This window comes from Rhamphochromis longiceps, linkage group LG19 (assembly GCF_057381845.1).
Source record: "Rhamphochromis longiceps isolate RC_006_pf linkage group LG19, R_longiceps_female_GT1.1, whole genome shotgun sequence".
NCBI lineage: Eukaryota > Metazoa > Chordata > Actinopteri > Cichliformes > Cichlidae > Rhamphochromis > Rhamphochromis longiceps.
Genome location: NC_140575.1, coordinates 5,335,889 through 5,355,013, shown reverse-complemented (window position 1 = coordinate 5,355,013; position 19,125 = coordinate 5,335,889). Strand labels below are relative to the sequence as shown.

The 19,125-nt window shown below is 39.4% G+C and overlaps 1 protein-coding gene across 1 annotated transcript in view; it reads right to left on the bottom strand.

Moving 5' to 3' along the window:
• Positions 1–18,757, bottom strand: part of sptbn5 (spectrin, beta, non-erythrocytic 5) — a 68,258-nt gene extending 49,501 nt beyond the window's left edge. The window contains exons 1-21 of the mRNA XM_085391325.1: positions 18,457–18,757; positions 14,650–14,772; positions 11,667–11,834; positions 11,244–11,360; positions 10,859–11,007; positions 10,484–10,712; positions 8,797–8,883; positions 8,595–8,702; positions 8,435–8,519; positions 8,223–8,356; positions 7,408–7,628; positions 7,150–7,288; positions 6,894–7,028; positions 6,704–6,792; positions 6,365–6,518; positions 3,727–3,930; positions 2,415–2,630; positions 1,971–2,145; positions 1,322–1,458; positions 964–1,176; positions 666–818 (exon numbers count right to left, since the gene is read on the bottom strand). Coding sequence (XP_085247451.1) covers positions 666–818; positions 964–1,176; positions 1,322–1,458; positions 1,971–2,145; positions 2,415–2,630; positions 3,727–3,930; positions 6,365–6,518; positions 6,704–6,792; positions 6,894–7,028; positions 7,150–7,288; positions 7,408–7,628; positions 8,223–8,356; positions 8,435–8,519; positions 8,595–8,702; positions 8,797–8,883; positions 10,484–10,712; positions 10,859–11,007; positions 11,244–11,360; positions 11,667–11,834; positions 14,650–14,763 — 3,027 coding nt within the window. The 5' untranslated portion in view covers positions 14,764–14,772; positions 18,457–18,757. The remainder of the gene's footprint in view (positions 1–665; positions 819–963; positions 1,177–1,321; positions 1,459–1,970; positions 2,146–2,414; positions 2,631–3,726; positions 3,931–6,364; positions 6,519–6,703; positions 6,793–6,893; positions 7,029–7,149; positions 7,289–7,407; positions 7,629–8,222; positions 8,357–8,434; positions 8,520–8,594; positions 8,703–8,796; positions 8,884–10,483; positions 10,713–10,858; positions 11,008–11,243; positions 11,361–11,666; positions 11,835–14,649; positions 14,773–18,456) is intronic.
• Positions 18,758–19,125: the final 368 nt, after the last annotated feature.

Below are 19,125 nucleotides of genomic sequence, written 5' to 3'. Positions count from 1 at the left end.
ATGTCCAAAAGTCAGAAAAAATCTCAAATTAATCATTTAAAAAAGCAACAAAAAAAGTTGTTGTTTGGGTGAAAATCACTGAAAAGAAAGATTGATGCTACAGAAGAAAATCAGTGAAAACTCAGTGGCACTTAATATGAACTGCTGCCTTATCAGATGTATTCTACCTAAAGCCACATTTTTTCATTTCTGATTAACCTACAGAAGTGACAATTGGAAGCCAGTATTTACCCTGTGATTTTCTGGCTTTAGAGGTTAAAAGTTTCTCCTTCCCAATAAATAATATGATTTATGAGCTTAACTTAAGGTTGATCTTCATCTACAAATCTGTTGGTATCAGAATCCATCTAGCCAGCTTCGACAACACCATGTGCTATTATTTACTCATTTATAAGTAAACCCACAAGGCTAAATTTCCCACCATCAGCAAAAGGAAACACCTGACTGCTGTTACAGTTTATGCTGAGATCTTAACTGAACAAAATGATGGGCTGTGACGTAGTCTTAATATTTTTTAAGAGATGCATTTAAGGATTAAACAAATTAGAAAAATCATGAGGTATTGGGACATTTGTTTCACCCAGATGAGTTGATCCCCTGTTTTCAGTTTGTAGGATAAGTCTTGTACGATATGTTTGGAAATATTTTTCTGGAGAAGTCTTCACCTCATATTTGGCCTGAACCACTGCTAGATTGTCACCATCAGTGCTGAAGGTGTTGAGGATGTTCTCCTTATCCTCCATCCATGACTCAAACTCATGGCAGCTGTTGTAAAATCGATGAAGACGCAGTATCTCCTCCAGGCTCTTTGTCTTTGTCTGAAAACCAATATAAATATAAATCTGATTTTAGAATACAGCTACTCTGAATGTCCTTTTCTGTATAATAATCTGTCATCTTAATACAACCTCCCACATAACTAAGTAAACAGTTTATATTCTGTATACTGCTCCTTTCTCTCACCTTCACCAGGTTGTACAAGAAATTGTACTCTTGGTCCAACCTGCCCTGTGTGCTCTCCACAGTATCTCTCTGGTACTCGGGGTCTGGCAGTAATGTGGTTTGGATCTCAGCTGTGCCGCGACGCATAGAGCGTTTTCGCCTTGGACGACTCAGTTTCTTGCTTGAGCTTTCTGGCATATCATTGGCTGAGGCAGGTGGAGTGGGTGGAGGAACCTGAAGAGGGTGTGATAAAGTTATTGACACTTTAAAAAAATACATAATAATTTATTTTCACACTGCCCACTAACAAAGCATGTCCACTAATGAGATGTGATATTTTCATAATCTGACCAAAGAACTGGTTCAGTATTGATCATACACTGGATGGCAGCATATTCAGGTAGGTTTTGGGAATGGACTGCTGGTTTCCTCCACTGTCTCTGGCCACAACTCTGTCTCCATCCGGCTCACTGCTGACGATGGTCACAATCTCATTGCGGTCCCACGGAAACTGACCTGAAATCAGGTTAGTTTATACTTTACATTTCAATAAAGTATCTACTATGTGTTTTTCTGTTGTGTGATTTCAGATATAGCCCATGTCTGTTCATCACAACACACTTGGCTACATTTTAGAAATGCAAAAATGTGTTAACCTGGCCTGTGTTACAGAAAATAGCGAATTGGAGTAAAGCCACTTTCAGACATGGTTAATAGAGAAGGACATAATGCATGATATTTTTCCTCTTAAATTGGCCTGTTATCTGGTCCTCTCTGTAAACAAGAGCATCTCTATAAATTTGCCTAAATATTTAATGAATATTTTTTATGTGACTTGGTCTGACCTGAGTAAGATTTCTGTTTTAAGAGAAAAATGGGCATTCTGTATCAAAATGAGAAATGAAATAACACAGTGTAGTGCTGGCAGATTATTTAGTGCAGAATATAGGCTTGTGTTTTCATGTATGAGTAGCAGTCACTCCTTATCATGCTATGCAACACAACAGTGACACTAAGTACTCCAGTACCTCTGCTGTATCTGAAGCGGACTTTGGCCTTGATTTCCTCTTTCTGAGGGGGGATGCTTACAGGGCCCTTCCCACCTCTGGTACTGGATAGTGAGGTTCGTGCTCCTTGCCACTCCTTCTCCTCTTCCCCAGAGGAATCGCTATATTGGATCATCTTGCCTTGCTGAGGCTCTGCCTACAAGGGATGAGGAAATATTGCCTATAGCTTTGCATCTACTATCACAGTCAGTGTTGTAGAGCCAATATTAGCTATTTGTCAGTTTATTGATATCACAGTTTATAACAGCCAATAAATGAAGATTAAAAAAGTAAGGAACACATAGGAGAAACATCTTTCAACTATGTTATATTATTTTAGTAAGGACTCATTAATAACTACACATAAGAAATGTTAGGAAAATCTATCTGACAGAAACAATATCTGAATAAAGCATGCAGAATGACCTGCTGTGCAGTCAGCGCCGTCAGCTGTGCTGCAGTTTTTGACTGTTCTGACAGTCTCTTTATCTCTGAGGCATACGCTGCCATCTCCTTCTCCAAACGAAGGTGGCGCTGAAGAAGCAATGCTGTGCTGGAATCGTCCTTCCCATGATCCTCGCTTATCAGCAGTGGCTTCCTGTCACCTAGCCAGGAGTTAGCCTCCTCCACATCTGCAAAATACTGGTCAGAGAAATAAAGGTTACTGTCTTAGAGCATGTCTATAGAGATCAAGAGCAGGTTCCAAAAGACCACACAAGAAAATAAAACATAACATACGTGACAGGATGGTTAGAACCTACACAATAACAGCAGCACACAGGTAAAAATCTGACTGCAAAATAATTAGACTAACTGTAAAAAAACAGTAATACCTCAAAAATGTGTTTGTTGTGAGCAGAGATAGGAGTTTACAGACAAAAAGAAGCTACACTAAACAAAAACAGCTTTTTTTCAATCTTCTCTTCTTCTTCTCTGCCTTTAATGACACATTATTCACTAGTGTTGGGATTTCCGGCTCTTTTTAGAGAACCGGCTCTTTCGGCTCCGAACCGGCTCTTCAGGTTGTTTTGTTGATTTAATTAATTTATTATTAACAATAATATAAAATTATGCACAAAAGGAATTACTAATGTAAAAAAAAAAGTGGTTTTATTTATATATAAATATAAATATATACAGTGGCCCCTAGAGAAAAAGCACGTACAAACTCCAAAACACATTTCTAGCGTTAACTGAACTTCAAAACAGAGCTACCTAAATATACTTTTATTTATTCACTCCACATAAAATGTAATAAATAAATCATATAAAACAAAAACAACTATTCACATTTCAACTTTAACTATTTAAATTTTCAGCTTTTTCCTTTTAAACAAATTTAAAGTGAAACAACACAAAACACTGCAAACCACAACACAATTAAATATAAATAAGAAAAAATATGAAAACAAAAAGAACATGCATATTCTCTGTCATATGGGCCTGCATGAATAAACTTTCTGAATCCTTTATCATCCGCAAATGAAAATAGTTGTGGATGATTACTATACCTTTCTAATGTGACGTTGTTGTCCCTGGCTCTCTTTCTCTCTCTCTCCCTCCCGCTCTGTTCCTGTGCTACTGCGAGTGTAACTACCGCCCCTCCCCCCTCTGCCCAGCGCAAAGCACAAGGCTCGTGTACGGAGTGAAGCGGGAAAAAGTGCGAGAGAGAGGGTGAGAGAAAGGGGAAAAAAACCCACGGCTTGCGATAAGGAGCCGGCTCGCCACTATTATTCACCTGCTTTATGGTAGCGGCAGCCTGCAGTCTGTCGCGGTGTCCCGTCACCTCGTCAGTCAGGTGGCTCCACTGCTTCTTGAGAGTCCTGATCCACTTCTGAACAGCTTGCTGATTCTCCTGACTCTGTTTGGAGAGCAGATCCTGACCTCGACCCAGGACACCTTTATACAAAGACTCCTGGGCCTGGACCTCTGCCTCCAGCACCTATCAAATTATGATTTATTTGAAGTGGCATTTAGAGTCAAGATAGATTTAAATTGCCTTTATTCTCAAGGTGGGGTCATGTTCAGCCTAAAAACAGTCAGATTAACCAGATTACATGACTTAAACCAGAATTTAAATGTTATTATTTGTCTGTTTTGTTTAGATGCACTTCTGTTCTTTGCATTGCTGTTTCTTGTTTATGTTATTTTCATTTCATTTAAAACTTGGCAAATATTGTTTCGTGGTCTTGGGCTTTGGACTTTTTTCAGCTTGTGTATTTTTGAATTCTTAAGTCTTAGTTTGATTGGTTATTCCCGATGACTTAATCCTTTGTTTCACTTGTTTGTTTGTTAGAGTCATTGTGTTGGTGTTTTGTTACTTCCTGTTTTATTTTTATAGTCTTTTGTCACTTGTGCTTTGTTTTTATTCCTACTTCGCTTGTCTCAAGATTAGTTTCAATTGTCACATGACGAACATTTACCTCGTTACCTCTTGTATTGTCTCTGTCGTCCTTGATGCCAAGTGTCCCTTGATGTTTTGGATTTCCTGCTTTTTGTATTCAGCTTCTGGATTTTGGCTTGGTTTACTCTCTGGGTTATCACCATTAAAACTTGCTTAGAGTTTAGTCACTGTTTCCTGCATCCTGGTTTTAGGTCCATAATCCCTCAACAATCCACACAGCATGCAACCTATTGTAGGTCCAACTCTATATTGTCAGGGCCGTGAGTCGGAGCTCAGGATTTATGTTTTCTTCTTTTTAAGATTATGTTTTACACAATATTCTACATTCTTGTGGTTAATATTATTCATGGTTCTGTGCTTGGCCTCCCCTGTGTCCTTGTTGCTTGTGTAGTCTATCATGTCTCTCGCGCATGTTAAATTTTCTCTCCGTGTTGATTCATCGGGCGACCGTGGCTCAGGGGGTTGGGAATCGCATCTGTAACCAGAAGGTCGCCGGTTCGATCCCTGGGCTCTCTGTCCTGGTTGTTGTGTCCCTGAGCAAGACACTTTACCCTACTTGCCTACTGGTGTAGGGCCGATGGCGCGGTATTGTAAAGCGCTTTGGGTGCCTTGAAAAGCGCTATATAAATCCAATCCATTATTATCTGTCTCCCCTTCATGACCCTCGCTCCCCCCGTTTCCTGTGTTTACATCTTAATGTGTGTCTCTTGTTTCCTGTGTTATTTTGATAGTCCTTTGTCCTGTATTCAGTGTATTTAGTTTTGCTTCCTCCCTGTCTTCTCAGGTTTGATTAGTCCTAGCTGTGTTCCCGCCTGTTTCCATCCCCTTGTTATCCTTCATCTGTATTTAAGTGTTTAGTCTCACTCTGTTCATTGTCGTGTTCTCCATGTAAGCTGTGTTCTGGTGTTAGTTCCATGTTGTCAAGTCTAGTCCAGTTCAGTTGTTAGTTCTAGTTTATCTTTTGTTTGTGTAGTGTTTGTCATGGTGCCTGCCCGGCTGGCCCTGTGTGGCTACATGTGTGTTGCTTTTGTCTCGCTCTCTCTCTCCTCTCTCTCTCCTCTCTCTCTCTACTTGCTGCCTGGGTGGAGTTCATTGTGGGCTCCCGCCCCTGGCCATCACCACCTGCAAGCAATCACCTGTGGCTCCTCACCTTGTTTGCTCTCGCTACTTAAGGCAGTGACTGAGAGTACCTCGCTGCTGGACTATTGAGTAACGCTCGTCAGTGCTACTTTAGCCTCAGCCAGTTTTGAGCTCTCTTCGTGACAGTTTTCCGTGTTAATTCCTGATCTCTGTATACAGATTCTTCGTGCTCGGTTTGGAAGTTTGGACACCGAAGCCTGTTCGTGAGTGCCGCAGTGAGAGTGGCATGTGTGAGGAAAGGACCTTTCCAAGTGCATTGTTCTGTTCGTGTGGAGCGGAGCAAGAGAGGACACTTTTCCTGATTCTTCCCTGTACCCCTGGGAACCTTGGCCCCCTTCTCCTTCACCTGTGTATAGTGAACCGGGAGTGTGTAAATAAAATTCAGTTTTCTGTGATTTCAGTCTGCGCCGAGTGACAGTGTTCATGTATTTTGGTTTTAGTTTTCACAGCAAATAAAAGCTGCCTCTTTAAGTTAATCTTTTGACTTAGAGTCCTGTCTTGCTTTAGTTTAAGGCATTTAAAAAAAAACAGAAACATGTATCTGCTTTATAAGCTTTTGTTATTCTTTTTTTAATAAAGAATAACAATGTAACATTTCTAAAGTTTTGACAATCTGTAAAATAATATGAATCCTGTGTTTTTCACAAGAGGCACAAAAAAGTTGACTTTTCATCACATAATTCAGAGTTAACACATTCACAAAGAACACCCTTAAACCACTGTAACACACGTGCCTGTGTAAAAAAGCAAACAAAACTTCTTCACAGTGTCAAAGTCCAAAGCATGGAACCTTATGGGCTCAAGTGTCCGTATACACAGCTTTCTGGCTCACCTTGTGCTTGTGTTCGGCCACCTGGATGTGGTTGAGGTCTCTTCCAAGTCCAGCCGTCTGCAGCTTTAACCAGCGCTCATAGATCCAGGCCTCCAACTCCTCACAGTCATAGAGGAACTCAAACAACCTCAACTGAGCCTCCAACTGCCTCCTCCTGACACAGCAAAAGAAAGATGTGAGGCAAGATGAGCACAGGTGAGAGATGTAGCAACAGAATATCAGACTAATTAGACTTTCTATTCCACCATTTTGGACATACAAAGAAATGTTACACGTTTAGACCTGTTGCTTGATAAATGATTTTTCCCTCATGCTGTAAATGAGAAAACTAAAGCAAACCTGCTGCTGCTGAGAGACACCAGCGATTTGTACTGAGTGTCAAGAGCTCTCACTCTGCTCTGAATCTGCTGCCCATCCCTTACTTTTGCCTGAGTGAGAGAAAGGAGGTGGGTCAGTCTGACAGAAATCACCCTTACAAATTCCCCAAACAGTGAACTAATAGGACATGAGATGCCAATTATTAGCGTACCTTCAGAGCTCTGCTACTGATTGCAGTGATGGTTTCACCATGAGTTGAGATCTGAGCTTCCAGGAGATCTTGTTTCTGAAGAAGAGACTCCACCTCCGTCAGCTGCTTCCCCAGTTCAGAGGAACTGGCTTGGGACTAAGATGGGATAAGGGAGGGGACAGTGAGTAATATTAAAGTCACCCCACTTCTCTCACAGTACAATCTAAGTAAAACTCCAGTGTCGTCATTATAACTAAATTTCGAATAATAAGCTCACTTGTAGCTCTTTCAGTTCCTGGGAGACAAGCTCAATGTCCCGCAGGATGCTCAGAGTTTCAACTACATTTCCCAAAAGCATCCTCTGTTCTTGGAGCTGCTGCAGCAGGTCCTTCCATCGATGGCTAATGTTCTCCTCCCTTAGAAACAAATATATTATTATGTAGAGTACAAGTTTTTTTTTTAAATTAATGTCACTTCTTGGTTCTTCTCCCTTCAAAAAGAGTGTTACACAAAGTCATTGTTTTCATCCTCCCACCTCCCAATGACCTGCTCCTTGCTGTGGTAGTTTCCTTTCTCGATGGATTTTGCCATGTCTCTGAGGGCCGTGAAGCGTGGCTCCCTGGCCAGTGCATCGGTAGCCAAGGCCTCCAGACGCCGGCCAGCTGCCTGAGCCTCCTCCAGTGTGGACAGACCTCGGATGTCCTGCCTCCGGATCAGACGCAGTGTGTCCTCAAGATAGCCCTCCCTCAGAGCTGCCTGAGAAGACAAAAAGGAAGGATTTTGCAGTCTATTGGGGATTTTTTAAGGAGCCATAAAAACAGGCAGAAAGTTGAATATCAGATCCAGGGTTTTGAATGCTGTTTGTCTGCATAGATTAACCTTTCTGATGCCAAAAAGTGGTTTCCATTTTAAGTTAACATTACACAAACAAATTCACAAAATCCCAGCAACACGTTTGTCCCCATTTCCCAGCTTTAAGTAAAGGGTATTCCATTCTGAACAGATTCCAAACTGATATACCTATTTTAATAAAAAAAAGTTTAAAATTAAATCAAAATTATACTTTTTTGTTGTGTTGTGTGTATCTACTTTTCTGTGGGGTTGTTAATAACAAATAACAAGATCTTGCATATATGTCCAGCGGAACAAGAGTGGTCAAAAGGTCGCATCCATTTTGAGGTTAACATTACCAAAACTCACTGAAATTTATTTCTACGCACAACACAGTGATTTGTAATCACAAAGTTGTTTTTATAATTTACTCAGGAATATGTCAGGCAACTCCATAACATTACGATCAAAACTGGGAGACTTGTAACAAAGACATTCATATGAGTAGAGTGGCGTTACCTTCCTGGCAAACTTCTGTGCAAGTTGCTCCAGGCTTTCCAGGCGTAGCAGCGTTTCCTGTAGGGCTCGCTCTCGTTCATGTTCCGCCCTCTCCAGCATAGCCCAGCTCTTCTCGATGTCATTCAGAGTTTTACCTTTACAAATACACAACAGCATGAGCGATCTTTGTCATAGCAGCCCTTATATTATAATTGACTGTTAGTGTTCTGTACCTTCGGGAGGATTATAAGCCCATTGGTTGTTGGCTGCCAGTTGAGTCCTCAGACTGAACAAGTGGGCCTCAATTGCCCCACGCTCCTGGAAAAACAAGACTTAACTTTAAGGAGATGAACAAAGGAGGACGCTGAATTTAAAATGTGAGGGTCATCTGACCTGGTATTTGGGAGGTTTCTCCACAGTTCTGTAGGTCTTAAAAGCGCTCATCAGTTTCTGCATCTCCCTCAAAGAGTTTGGGAATCTTCTGTCATTCAGCTGCACCATCTTCAGTCAAAAAATAATCACCAAATTTAATTCATTAATTGTTTTGTTTTTTTTGTCTTATATTCCTGTGTTTTTTCTGGGATTGACCTGTTACCTTAGTTTTGATCCAGCGAAGCAGATCTGAGACCATTCTTTCATACTGGATCTTCATGCCATCCAGCTCCATGAGCATCCCAACAATCTGTGGAGAAAAGAATGAAGTCCTACTTTTGTGTTCTGGATGTTTTGGTTTGATATGTTAAAATGGAATCTGGACTGGCAAATCAAAGACAAAAATATTGTTCGTAACCAAAGAATTAGCAACCAAGAAAAGTTGCTCATTTAAATTAATCCTTAAATTACCTATCTTGCCTTCTTAATGATTTCATTGTTAATAGGCTATCCCCATTGTTGCTGGTTGACTCTAATTCTGCAAACTGTAATTCTGCATCCTGCACCTGCCCCTCTTGATGTCCCCTCAACCCCACTGGGGTAAAAAAGTGTCCATCTGAAACTGCTCAATCTTATTGCAAAAGGCTGCTGTCAGTCACTTCCTGGCATTCTGAAAATGCTGGTCACTGCACCTGAGCACTATCACTATCACAAGCTATATGAGCCAATGTTGATTTTAAAATGCATGGCTGTTATATTACATCACATGATTGGCTTGCTTAATTTTTGATTTATAGTTGCCTACCTATCAATGCAAAAATACTAATAAATATAAAAGTGGCTTCTAACATAATTTTCAAAGCTGTAGTTATCACTTCCATTGTGTACGCGACTTAAGATGAGAAATTAAACATATTAGTTTCACCTCCCATTAACTAATGTGGTTGTTATTTAAGAATGAGAAGCAATACAGCAGCATCAGTGTTCAGTCACAGCACTTTCACTCCTGCAACCATAACCCTCAGTCCAAATAAACAAAATGCAAACCTTACAAAAACATCTGACAACACTCAGCCCCAAAACAGTTTAACTTGGTTATTATCATGTACAGCAGAAGGAACATGTGTGAAGCAGATAAAGGCTTGTAGCTTCGGTGTGTTAAAGGTGTGAGGTTCTCTGAATGAGTTCCTGCTGCTGCCTCCAGCAGCATCTCATTGTATGTGATCTGATGTGATTCTTAACATCCACAGCCCCTCTTTTATGAAAGGTTCTCCTTTGAGCTACTAATACCTTCTTATCTACCAAAATAAAAATCCCACCAGCTGTGTTTTGTGTTTTGTGTGAGCAGCAGCTTGTCATTGTAGCAGTAATCTATACTATTTAGAGCAGGTTACAATACCACATGGGGCAGAGCAGTCCACACTATAAACGGTATGACAGACATTATGTCAAGCAACACATTATTTAAAGAAAAAAATGACCCACAATCTGAGTTTAGGGACAAATAAACCTGCCTTATAGATTAGATTTTCCATTGTAACCAGCCTCGGTTTTTGCTAATCAACATCAAGTTACAAGAGCCGACTGAGTCTGAAAAGATGGACTGACAGACTGATACAGACTCTTTCTCTGCCCCATTGCTTCTCTTTTTTATTTTTACTGCACGTTTAGTTAAACAGAAACAATTCTGCCTTATATTAGAAATATGTCACCTTTAATATCTATAACATGTGCATGTCTGTATGTGTCGTATATATTTATATGCACTCATCTATACACAAATTTAGAATCACTTGGGCTTCAATTAATATTATGTATTATGCTATTATGGTCATATTATTTATTATCTGACTGATCTTTTTTTCTGTTGTATGCAATGCTGCTGTGTTTATGTTTGTGCTGAATCCAACCCTGGCAAGTCTCTTCTGGATGGTCTGCCCCTGCTTCATCCTGGAAAAGTAGTGGTAGTACAGAGACACGTAGGTCATGATGGACTTTTCATCAGGATGAGCGACCATGATGTCATCCACCTCCAGAAGCTGCATGATACTGAACTCCCGCTCTGCCAGAGTGAACGCATGCTCCAGATTACGCTGGGGGTTATCACCATGGAAACGGTGGTAGTCAAAAAGGTCAGGTCTGGGATGGACAGACACATGTATGTTTACTCTGTGAGAAGCGATTTGAGTTTCCATTTGAGTTTTTGACTTTTGAGGATATTTTAGGAAATATTTTATGAGGGACCTCACAAATACAACAAAAATGCGTGTGCACAAGTATGCTACCGGTGGGCGTGGATAAGAGCATTGAAGGCAAGTCCATCCCTCCAGCTGGAGGAAAAGTCCTGCACGTCAACACCATTGTAGCCTGATGTTTTCCTCTGACACCAGATCAGCAGAGCCTCCTTGGCTGAGCGATGAGCTACGCTGTTCCCCTGAGAAGGAGGAGGAGGGAAGGGGGTGAGATGAAATGAGAACAAGGCAAAAATGGAAAAAATTTAAAAGACAAGAAGATGGAAAGACAAAAGTAAAAATGTGGAGGAGCAAGGGAAAGGAAAGGGAAAAGGAAAATACCCCAAAAAAGAGGGAAAATGTTAAATATGTTAAATTCATAAATAAATTGTTTAAATTAAAGGAGATAACTAATTCTGCTGTAGTTTTAATTCGATACCTCTTCCAGGTTAATATGTCCAATCTGAAACCTGAGGATGATGATCCACAGCAGCCCCAGGATCAGTGTACGATCCCCATCCACCACATTTTCTGGACCAATTAAATCCACCCGAATCTAACAGTAGAGCATAGAGCAGTGTGAAGCTGTCGTTCGTGAGACTGCTATGAAGTTCAACATTTTACAGCTGCCAGTAAGAACTGAAAGTCATTACCTTGACATTTAGGATAATCTGATTGGCTTTTTAGAACTAACATTTAATCAAGATTAAAATATACTGAGAAAAGACCGTTCTCCTCATGAGGAATAATACTATAACCATATACACTTGTACACTGAGGTTTGTGTGTATAAGATTAATTTTGTATATTTGTAAATTTGGTGGATCACTTTCAGGACACCAAAAAGCAAAAAGTAGGTTACTTTGGTTTTGAGGAAATTGATGGCAATGCTGTTGTTCTCCAGAAAGTGGACTCTCATCTTGCCTCGGCTCCGCGATGGCAACTTCTCGTTGGCGATGAACTCCAGCAGACGGATCAGAACTTCTCCGGTTTTAAGTTCAGTATAGACGTCAGTCAGCTCCAATTTCTCCTGCAGGAGATCCGGACAGTTTCAGTTACAAGCCAAACCTGACATAGAAGCTCCCCGTTACTGTACCAGATTTTTGATGTTCACGTTGTTCAAGCTTGCAAATCAGAAATATTACTAAACCTTGCAGTTATTTGGTAACCTTAGTCTAAGTGTGTGGGTGCCATTCTTTTATCTACTTGCTAGACCAAACAAACGCCTACAGGTGGTGTGATTTATTCTCAAATGGTTTGAGAATTCAGTTTAAGATCAGTTACTTTTCAATCCTTCCTCTCCACTTAAACATTTAAGTATTTGATGATACTGCATTTCCTGTGTATGTTGTAACCTCTAATTTAGATTTCTTTCTCTATCCATTACCAACTCCTGGAATTCCCTCTACACTATTATGTGTCTTCTGTGTAGCTGCTGTGAATCAACTTGTACCGTAATTCTGTCTTTGGATATTTTTTTTTTGTAACATTGTAACAAGTTTGGAACAAAATCAGTGAAGCAAGTCCTTCACTAAAGTAAAAGTACTAATACCACAATGCACTTTCTACTGCGTAACAGAGGTAAGGAAATGTACTCAAATGATCAAAAAGTGTGTATTAAAGAATAAGAATTGTGTATTAAACTGCTATATACAGTATCATATGTTATCACCCTGCAGTATTTTTGAATATTTTGCACATTACTGCAGTGATTAACTTTTTTTAAATAAAAAAATCTTTAAGTCAAAATGTTGGGACTGCAGAATGTTTGTTTTTTTATGTTTTTAATATCTTTAATAGATATGAAAAGATTTTTGGCTCTACTATTAATAATCATGACAGTAATTTAAGGGCCTATATTTTAGAAAACGTTAATCGTGTGAAGGTAAAATTTTGCATGGCTTCAAACGTTATCATTTAATTTTAAAAAGTGCTGACTGTGAGTATAACTTTATCACTGTGATGTATATGGACTGGCCCGCCTATCTGTCTTTGGATTCTGTCCATAAATAAATTGCTTTTACTTACCACTAAATAGCAGCCATCTCTGTCTGTGTTTTCCTCTTTTTTGGTTTAAGGACTGAACCTGCTAACCAACCTAGCATTTGTTAGTTTCCAACTTCACACTTTGCTCTAAGATGACAGCTAGTTGGCCAACATAGAGGCCTCAAAAATATTTGATAACCTTGCAGTGGGTAAGAAGAAAGTGTAAGCATGTAAGGATAAAATGCACAAATGCTGTTGAGATTGTAAAGTCAAATCTAATATAGTAATAAAGTGTAGTTAGTGTGTGAACACACACAAAATAATAATCAAAGGTCCTTAGCTTTTATGACCCTTCTTATGAAGAGGCTAATTGTAATAAAAAAAGAAATCTCCAGCACCTGGATTAAAGACACTTTAATTCCTTCCTTAATTCCTTATTTGCTTAAGTTGAAAAAGATAAGACTCTTTCTCAGGTGCAACCATAATCTTGCCCCTCCTAATCTCTGTGATTTGTTTCATATCACCACTGTTTCCCGCTCTCTCAGATCTTTATCTGGCGCTCATCTTGTTGTTCTTCCTGCTCGTCTTATCACTATGGGGAGCAGAGCTTTCAGCCGCTCTGCTCCTCGGCTCTGGAATTCCCTTCCTTCGGTCTTAAGAAATATAGATTCCCTTCCCTTATTTAAGTCACAGATCAAAACCTGCTTGTTTTAACTGGCTTACTCCCTTTAATACAGATCTTATTTATGGTCAAATCTTGTTTATTTGTTTGTTTGGGGGTTTTTGTTTTTTTGTATCTTAATTTATTTTAATGTATTTTAATCTACTGTTTTATTAAGATCTTTAAGGTGACCTTGGGTTTTAGAAAGGTGCCCTCAAATAAAATGAAATATTATTATGATGATGATGATGATGATGATTATTATTATTATTATTATTATTATTATGACTATCTCCAGGACTCTTCTCATACGTTCTGGAATGTCTGGGAACTCGTATTTGACTTTGATGAGAAAACTAATTTCCCATTAATCTCTGCTTGACAGTTTTAACAGTTGAGGTTGCTGCTGTTTGTTTTTCAATTACATTTTTAACTGGCTGAATGTATTAGTTTCTTGATACTCCTGTCTCATAGCATTTACTCTTTTGTTTTTGTTGTTGTTTGTTATTTGTTTGTTTGTTTGCTTTGTTACTATTGGTTCAGCAATGACTTATACAAGATAGAATATGAAATTGATTTCCACTTTTTGAAATGATTTCAAAAAGCCTTTTGATTCATCGTATTGTATCAAATGGTAAATGGCCTGTATTTATATAGCGCTTTACTAGTCCCTAAGGACCCCAAAGTGCTTTACATATCCAGTCATCCACCCATTCACACACAGGTGATGGTAAGCTACACTGTAGCCACAGCCACCCTGGGGCGCACTGACAGAGGCGAGGCTGCCGGACACTGGCGCCACCGGGCCCTCTGACCACCACCAGTAGGCAACGGGTGAAGTGTCTTGCCCAAGGACACAACGACCGAGACTGTCCAAGCCGGGGCTCGAACCGGCAACCTTCCGATTATAAGGCGAACTCTCAACTCTTGAGCCACGATCGTATCATTTAATGTGGGCTTGAAAATTTGGTTGTTTACATTGAAAAGAACTAAGAGATAATATTTACTGCACCCATCGCTTTGTAACTGTCACATCCTCATAATACAAACATCCTGATTATGTCTCGTACAGTTACGACTATGTGTAACAACCTTTAGTCAAATGTGCTGGAACATGTATGCAAGTTAAATAAATTCATTTAACTTACATATGCAATGCATAATTATTTCTTAGAATTATTTCTTCTTCCCATCTCACCCCATTCTTGTGGAAGACACTGTTCATCCACTTGGTGAACGTTTTCTTTTGAACTCCCATCCGCTGCTCCTGCAGCTGTCGGACTCTCCCAGCCCCATCCTCCTCTGTCGCCATCCTGATGGGCTGAACATGAAAAACATTAAAAGTCACAGACACACGCAGTTTTCAGATCTTGACCTTTTCTTGCTTTAACTTTATACAGCTTTAAACAAGTAAAAAACACGTTTTCATGAGAGATCTAGTTTGGACAACAGCAACACATCAGAGAGCGTAATATCAGACAGACACATCCGTGGCACACAGGAGTGTCAGTTAATGCTTTTAACATTTCAGTCTGCAGGTTAAAGGCAAAAAAAATGCAAACTGAAAGACTTTAGTTGTTACTGTTGAAAGTGTCATAGTTCTGTTTATGCATCCTTGTGTTCTTGTGCCTCTTGGTTATTAGAGCCTCTGTCGCACTACACTGGTTCTTTGACACATTGCGATTGACTTGTCGAAGTCACTGATTTTTAAGCATTGCTTAAAATAAGCATAACATGCATGATAGTCAAATAACAGAGACGGACACAAAGTGATTGCATGGCCTAAGTTAAAAAGAGCCTTAGAGCAAGAGGAGAAACAGAATAGGGGCAATAAACCAGACTGAAATAAAGCAGAATGATCCTTTAAGTATTTAAGCCTCACTCATCATTTGCCCTTTGGTAGGATTAATCAGCTGACTAGGCAAATTAAACTGAGTTGTCAGTTCACTTGCTTGAGTCAACGGTTAAATTGGACACATTTTATTTTCTTCCATGCTGACAACAGCAGTTACACCTAAATGTAATGTAGCTGTAAAAATTCCTAAGCTTTAATAACCTAACTCACTGACTCATTGCTTTGTGCCATTAATGTGTGTGTATGCACACTTCTTTTTTTATAACTGTCAAACCTAAGTTGATCTTTGATTTTGTGGAGTGATGCCAAGACATTCAGGCACAGATAGAAAGGTAGATAACCTCATGTGTTGTCCTATTATCCTTCACTTATTCTCTTGTTTAAAAATTTTACAAATATTGCAAAACACAATTTATTGCAATGCATCATCTTGAAAGTGAAATCTTAATTTTGCTAAATGTATAGCAACCAGATGGATGTACTAAAAAGTTTAAACAGGATATTTAAACTTTGTTCCAAGCTAAGCTAACCTCAGTCTAAAGATAAAGATCAGTCTAAAATCCATACTGCTGTCAAAATCTCCTTCTTTATCTCTGCTTTCCAATTTAGCAATACACTGTAAAATGACCAATTCAAATATGGCCCACGAAGCCTAAAAATGTCCACATAAACAGGAAACACTTTTGTGCAGCAATGTGGTCACTTTTAAGTATCCTGGTGCTAAGATAACCTGCAGAAGAACTTAGAAAGAACCAAACTACAGGAACAGGAAGAGAAGCTATATACAGCACGCAAGCACACAGACAGAGGAAACATGCTCTTACCTTTCAGTCCTGTGCAGCCCAAAGCTCTTTATGATTTATTTTGTTTTCAACTTTGGAATCTCAGGGGAAAAGACATCCGTTTCAGAAGAAATAATGCCCTTCTGATCCAGTGAAGAGTGACACCCTGTTGATCTGATTTTATTGTCTGCACCAAATGTTGCCATAAAAGAGGTGTGTGAATTCCTGTGATGTGTGTGTACAAGTATTGCCCATGTTGTGGGGACATAAATGTGTTTACACAGCTAATTTGCAGAGATTCAAAGTAAATTAATAAAATTTAGGGTGAATACTTGATTTAAGGTTAGGCAAGAGGTTATTGGTGTGGCTATGGTAATTCTACAAGAACTGAATAAAAGCCAATATCATGTCTCGTCTTTTTTGAAGAGGTTGAAGTGTGTGTGTGTGTGTGTGTGTGTGTGTGTGTGTGTGTGTGTGTGTGTGTGTGTGTGTGTGTGTGTGTGTGTGTGTGTGTGTGTGTGTGTGTGAACTTTGGAACCATTGGATTTACGGCTTGAGCAGATCCACTCACCTGACAGCAAAAGAGTCAAAGTTCAACGTGACAGTAACTCAAAACACAAACGCACAGACACGCTTCGAATGCATTATCTTTCTTTCTAAATCTTTCCAGCATATATTCATGTATAAAAGCTACAATGTAAATAAATGATGCACCCAAATGCAAGTGTCCTGAAGAAGAACCAGGATTAAGATCCAGTTTAACAAAATGCACACTGAGTCCTAATCTGAAACCTTTTGGTATAAAAAAAAAAAAAACCTGGAGAGGAAAAGATAAGAGAGGAGACAGTTCAATATCCAGTAAAAGTAAACTGTACAGTGTGTGTTTCCTGGATTATAATTAATAATGCATAACCGTCCCTCATCCTGCCAAAACCACCTGACTGCAGCTCTGCAAGGAAACATTATGTAATAATTACCATTTTTCACTGGAGAGGGTTTGAATGTCTTCCTAAAGGTCCTTTCCAGTAGCAAGACCAATTAATTTAAGCATAGGGTGTGTCTTTAAATACAGCCTCAAAGTTTCAAACAGTTTCATAACTGCACATTCCCACTAGGAAAGCAGTGACTGTGGTCTCTCCTATGTTATTCATAAGGTAGCTTATGGGAATTCCTCTGTCCCTATGAGAAAGCACAGTCCTATTTAGTACTTCTGCTGCAGCATTCTGCATTAACTGAAGACTTTTCAGCATCATTCTGAGACAGGATGTTTCTATCATTTTAGTTTTATTTGTGCAAACGCAAGAAAGTAGTCCTAGACATATTTGTTTAATGTGTGTATTGAAAGACATATACTGGTCAAAAATGAATTACAGTGTTACAAGGTAATGTGCAATGAACTATGTCTGAATTTAGAAGTGAGAAATTAGAGGTCATCCAGGCTTTCAAGTCTTTCAAATATGTCTGCAGTTTAACAGTTGATTTGAAGAACGCATAGGAATGACAGTGTTTTCTATCTATTCCTATATGTAAAACGAATTGGTCCCAGCACAGAACCCTGTTGAACCCTGTTGAACTCTGTGAACTTTTATGTGTGAAACCTTTTCTATTTATATGCACTAATTGAAATCAATCAGATAGATATACCAAATGTGTGCTCTAATCTCTGTACTGTTTTAGTCAACAGTATTATATGCTGCACTAACATTTAGCAGGACGAGCACAAAGGGACGTCCACTGCATAAGAATCTGCCCTAGTCCTTTTTCTGTGCTATAGTGCACTCTAAATCCTAAGCAAACAGTACAGCACTTGGTATTCCCAGGTAGTCCTCCATCCCAGTATTAACCAGACTTGACTCGACTTACCTTCTGACAGCTGGTGTGCTAAGGGTGGTATGGGCATAAGCTTGATTCCTTTCTCTTAGAAGACTTGTGGTTTTTTCAAGATGCAACTTTGGAAACCTTAGCCTTAGTGCCATATTCTGTTTAGCAAGAAGAGGTTTTCCTCTGGCAACTATTCCAAGCAGGCCATACTTGTTCAGTCTTATAATTACACTGTTATGACCTTTAACATTTAAGATGCTAAATGAGTCCTAAATCTTTCACTGTAGAAGAATGAACTTCAAATTATTTGGAAGAGGACATTCCCAGACTGTTGGACAGGAACAATTGCTTCCCTAAGATCACTGCTAATGTCTTTTCTCTTGGGCATTATATAGTAGAGATGGACCGATCCGCTATTACGTATCGGTATCGGTCCGATACTGACCTAAATTACTGGATCGGATATCGGAGAAAAATAAAAAATGTAATCCGATCCATTAAATATCACGAAAGCACCTCACAAAACTTGCAACACGCTGTAACTCACCTCAGAACGTTAGCACGTCGGAGCAGTATGCATCACGTGATAGAGCACCGCGGTAAAGTGAGCCGTCATTTGTGAGCCGCGGTCAAGCCAGCCGCCTCTTATCCGCCGCATAAATTTCCTTGCGCTTTTACACCAGTCTTTACGGTAGCGCCTTTTCGCTTTATGTGCCGATTGAAAGCCTATACCCGCGCACACGTGCGCGCGCGAACAGTCGCACGCACATGCGCGCACACAAATTACAATGAAACAGCCCGATACAGTCAATACAATTATGGAAATGTCAGAAATTCATTAAAAATCATCCTGAGTAGTTGAGGTCCAACTTTCAACACATTCCTCCTCCGGGACACCTACTGTACCTGTGTGCCAGGTTTTACCCAGATTTACTGTAGAATTCCTCAGAAATTAAAGGAAACATATTCAATTCAATACAGTCAATACAATAGAATTATGTCAATTTTCAAAAATTCATTAAAAATCATCCTGAGTAGTTGAGGTCCAACTTTCAACAGATTCCTCCTCTGGGACACCTACTGTACCTGTGTGCCAGGTTTCAGCCAGATTTACTGTAGAATTCCTCAGAAATTAAAGTGTACTTGTATCCAATCTAATACAGTCAATACAATTGGATTCTCTCAATATTCAAAAATTCATTAAAAATCATCCTGA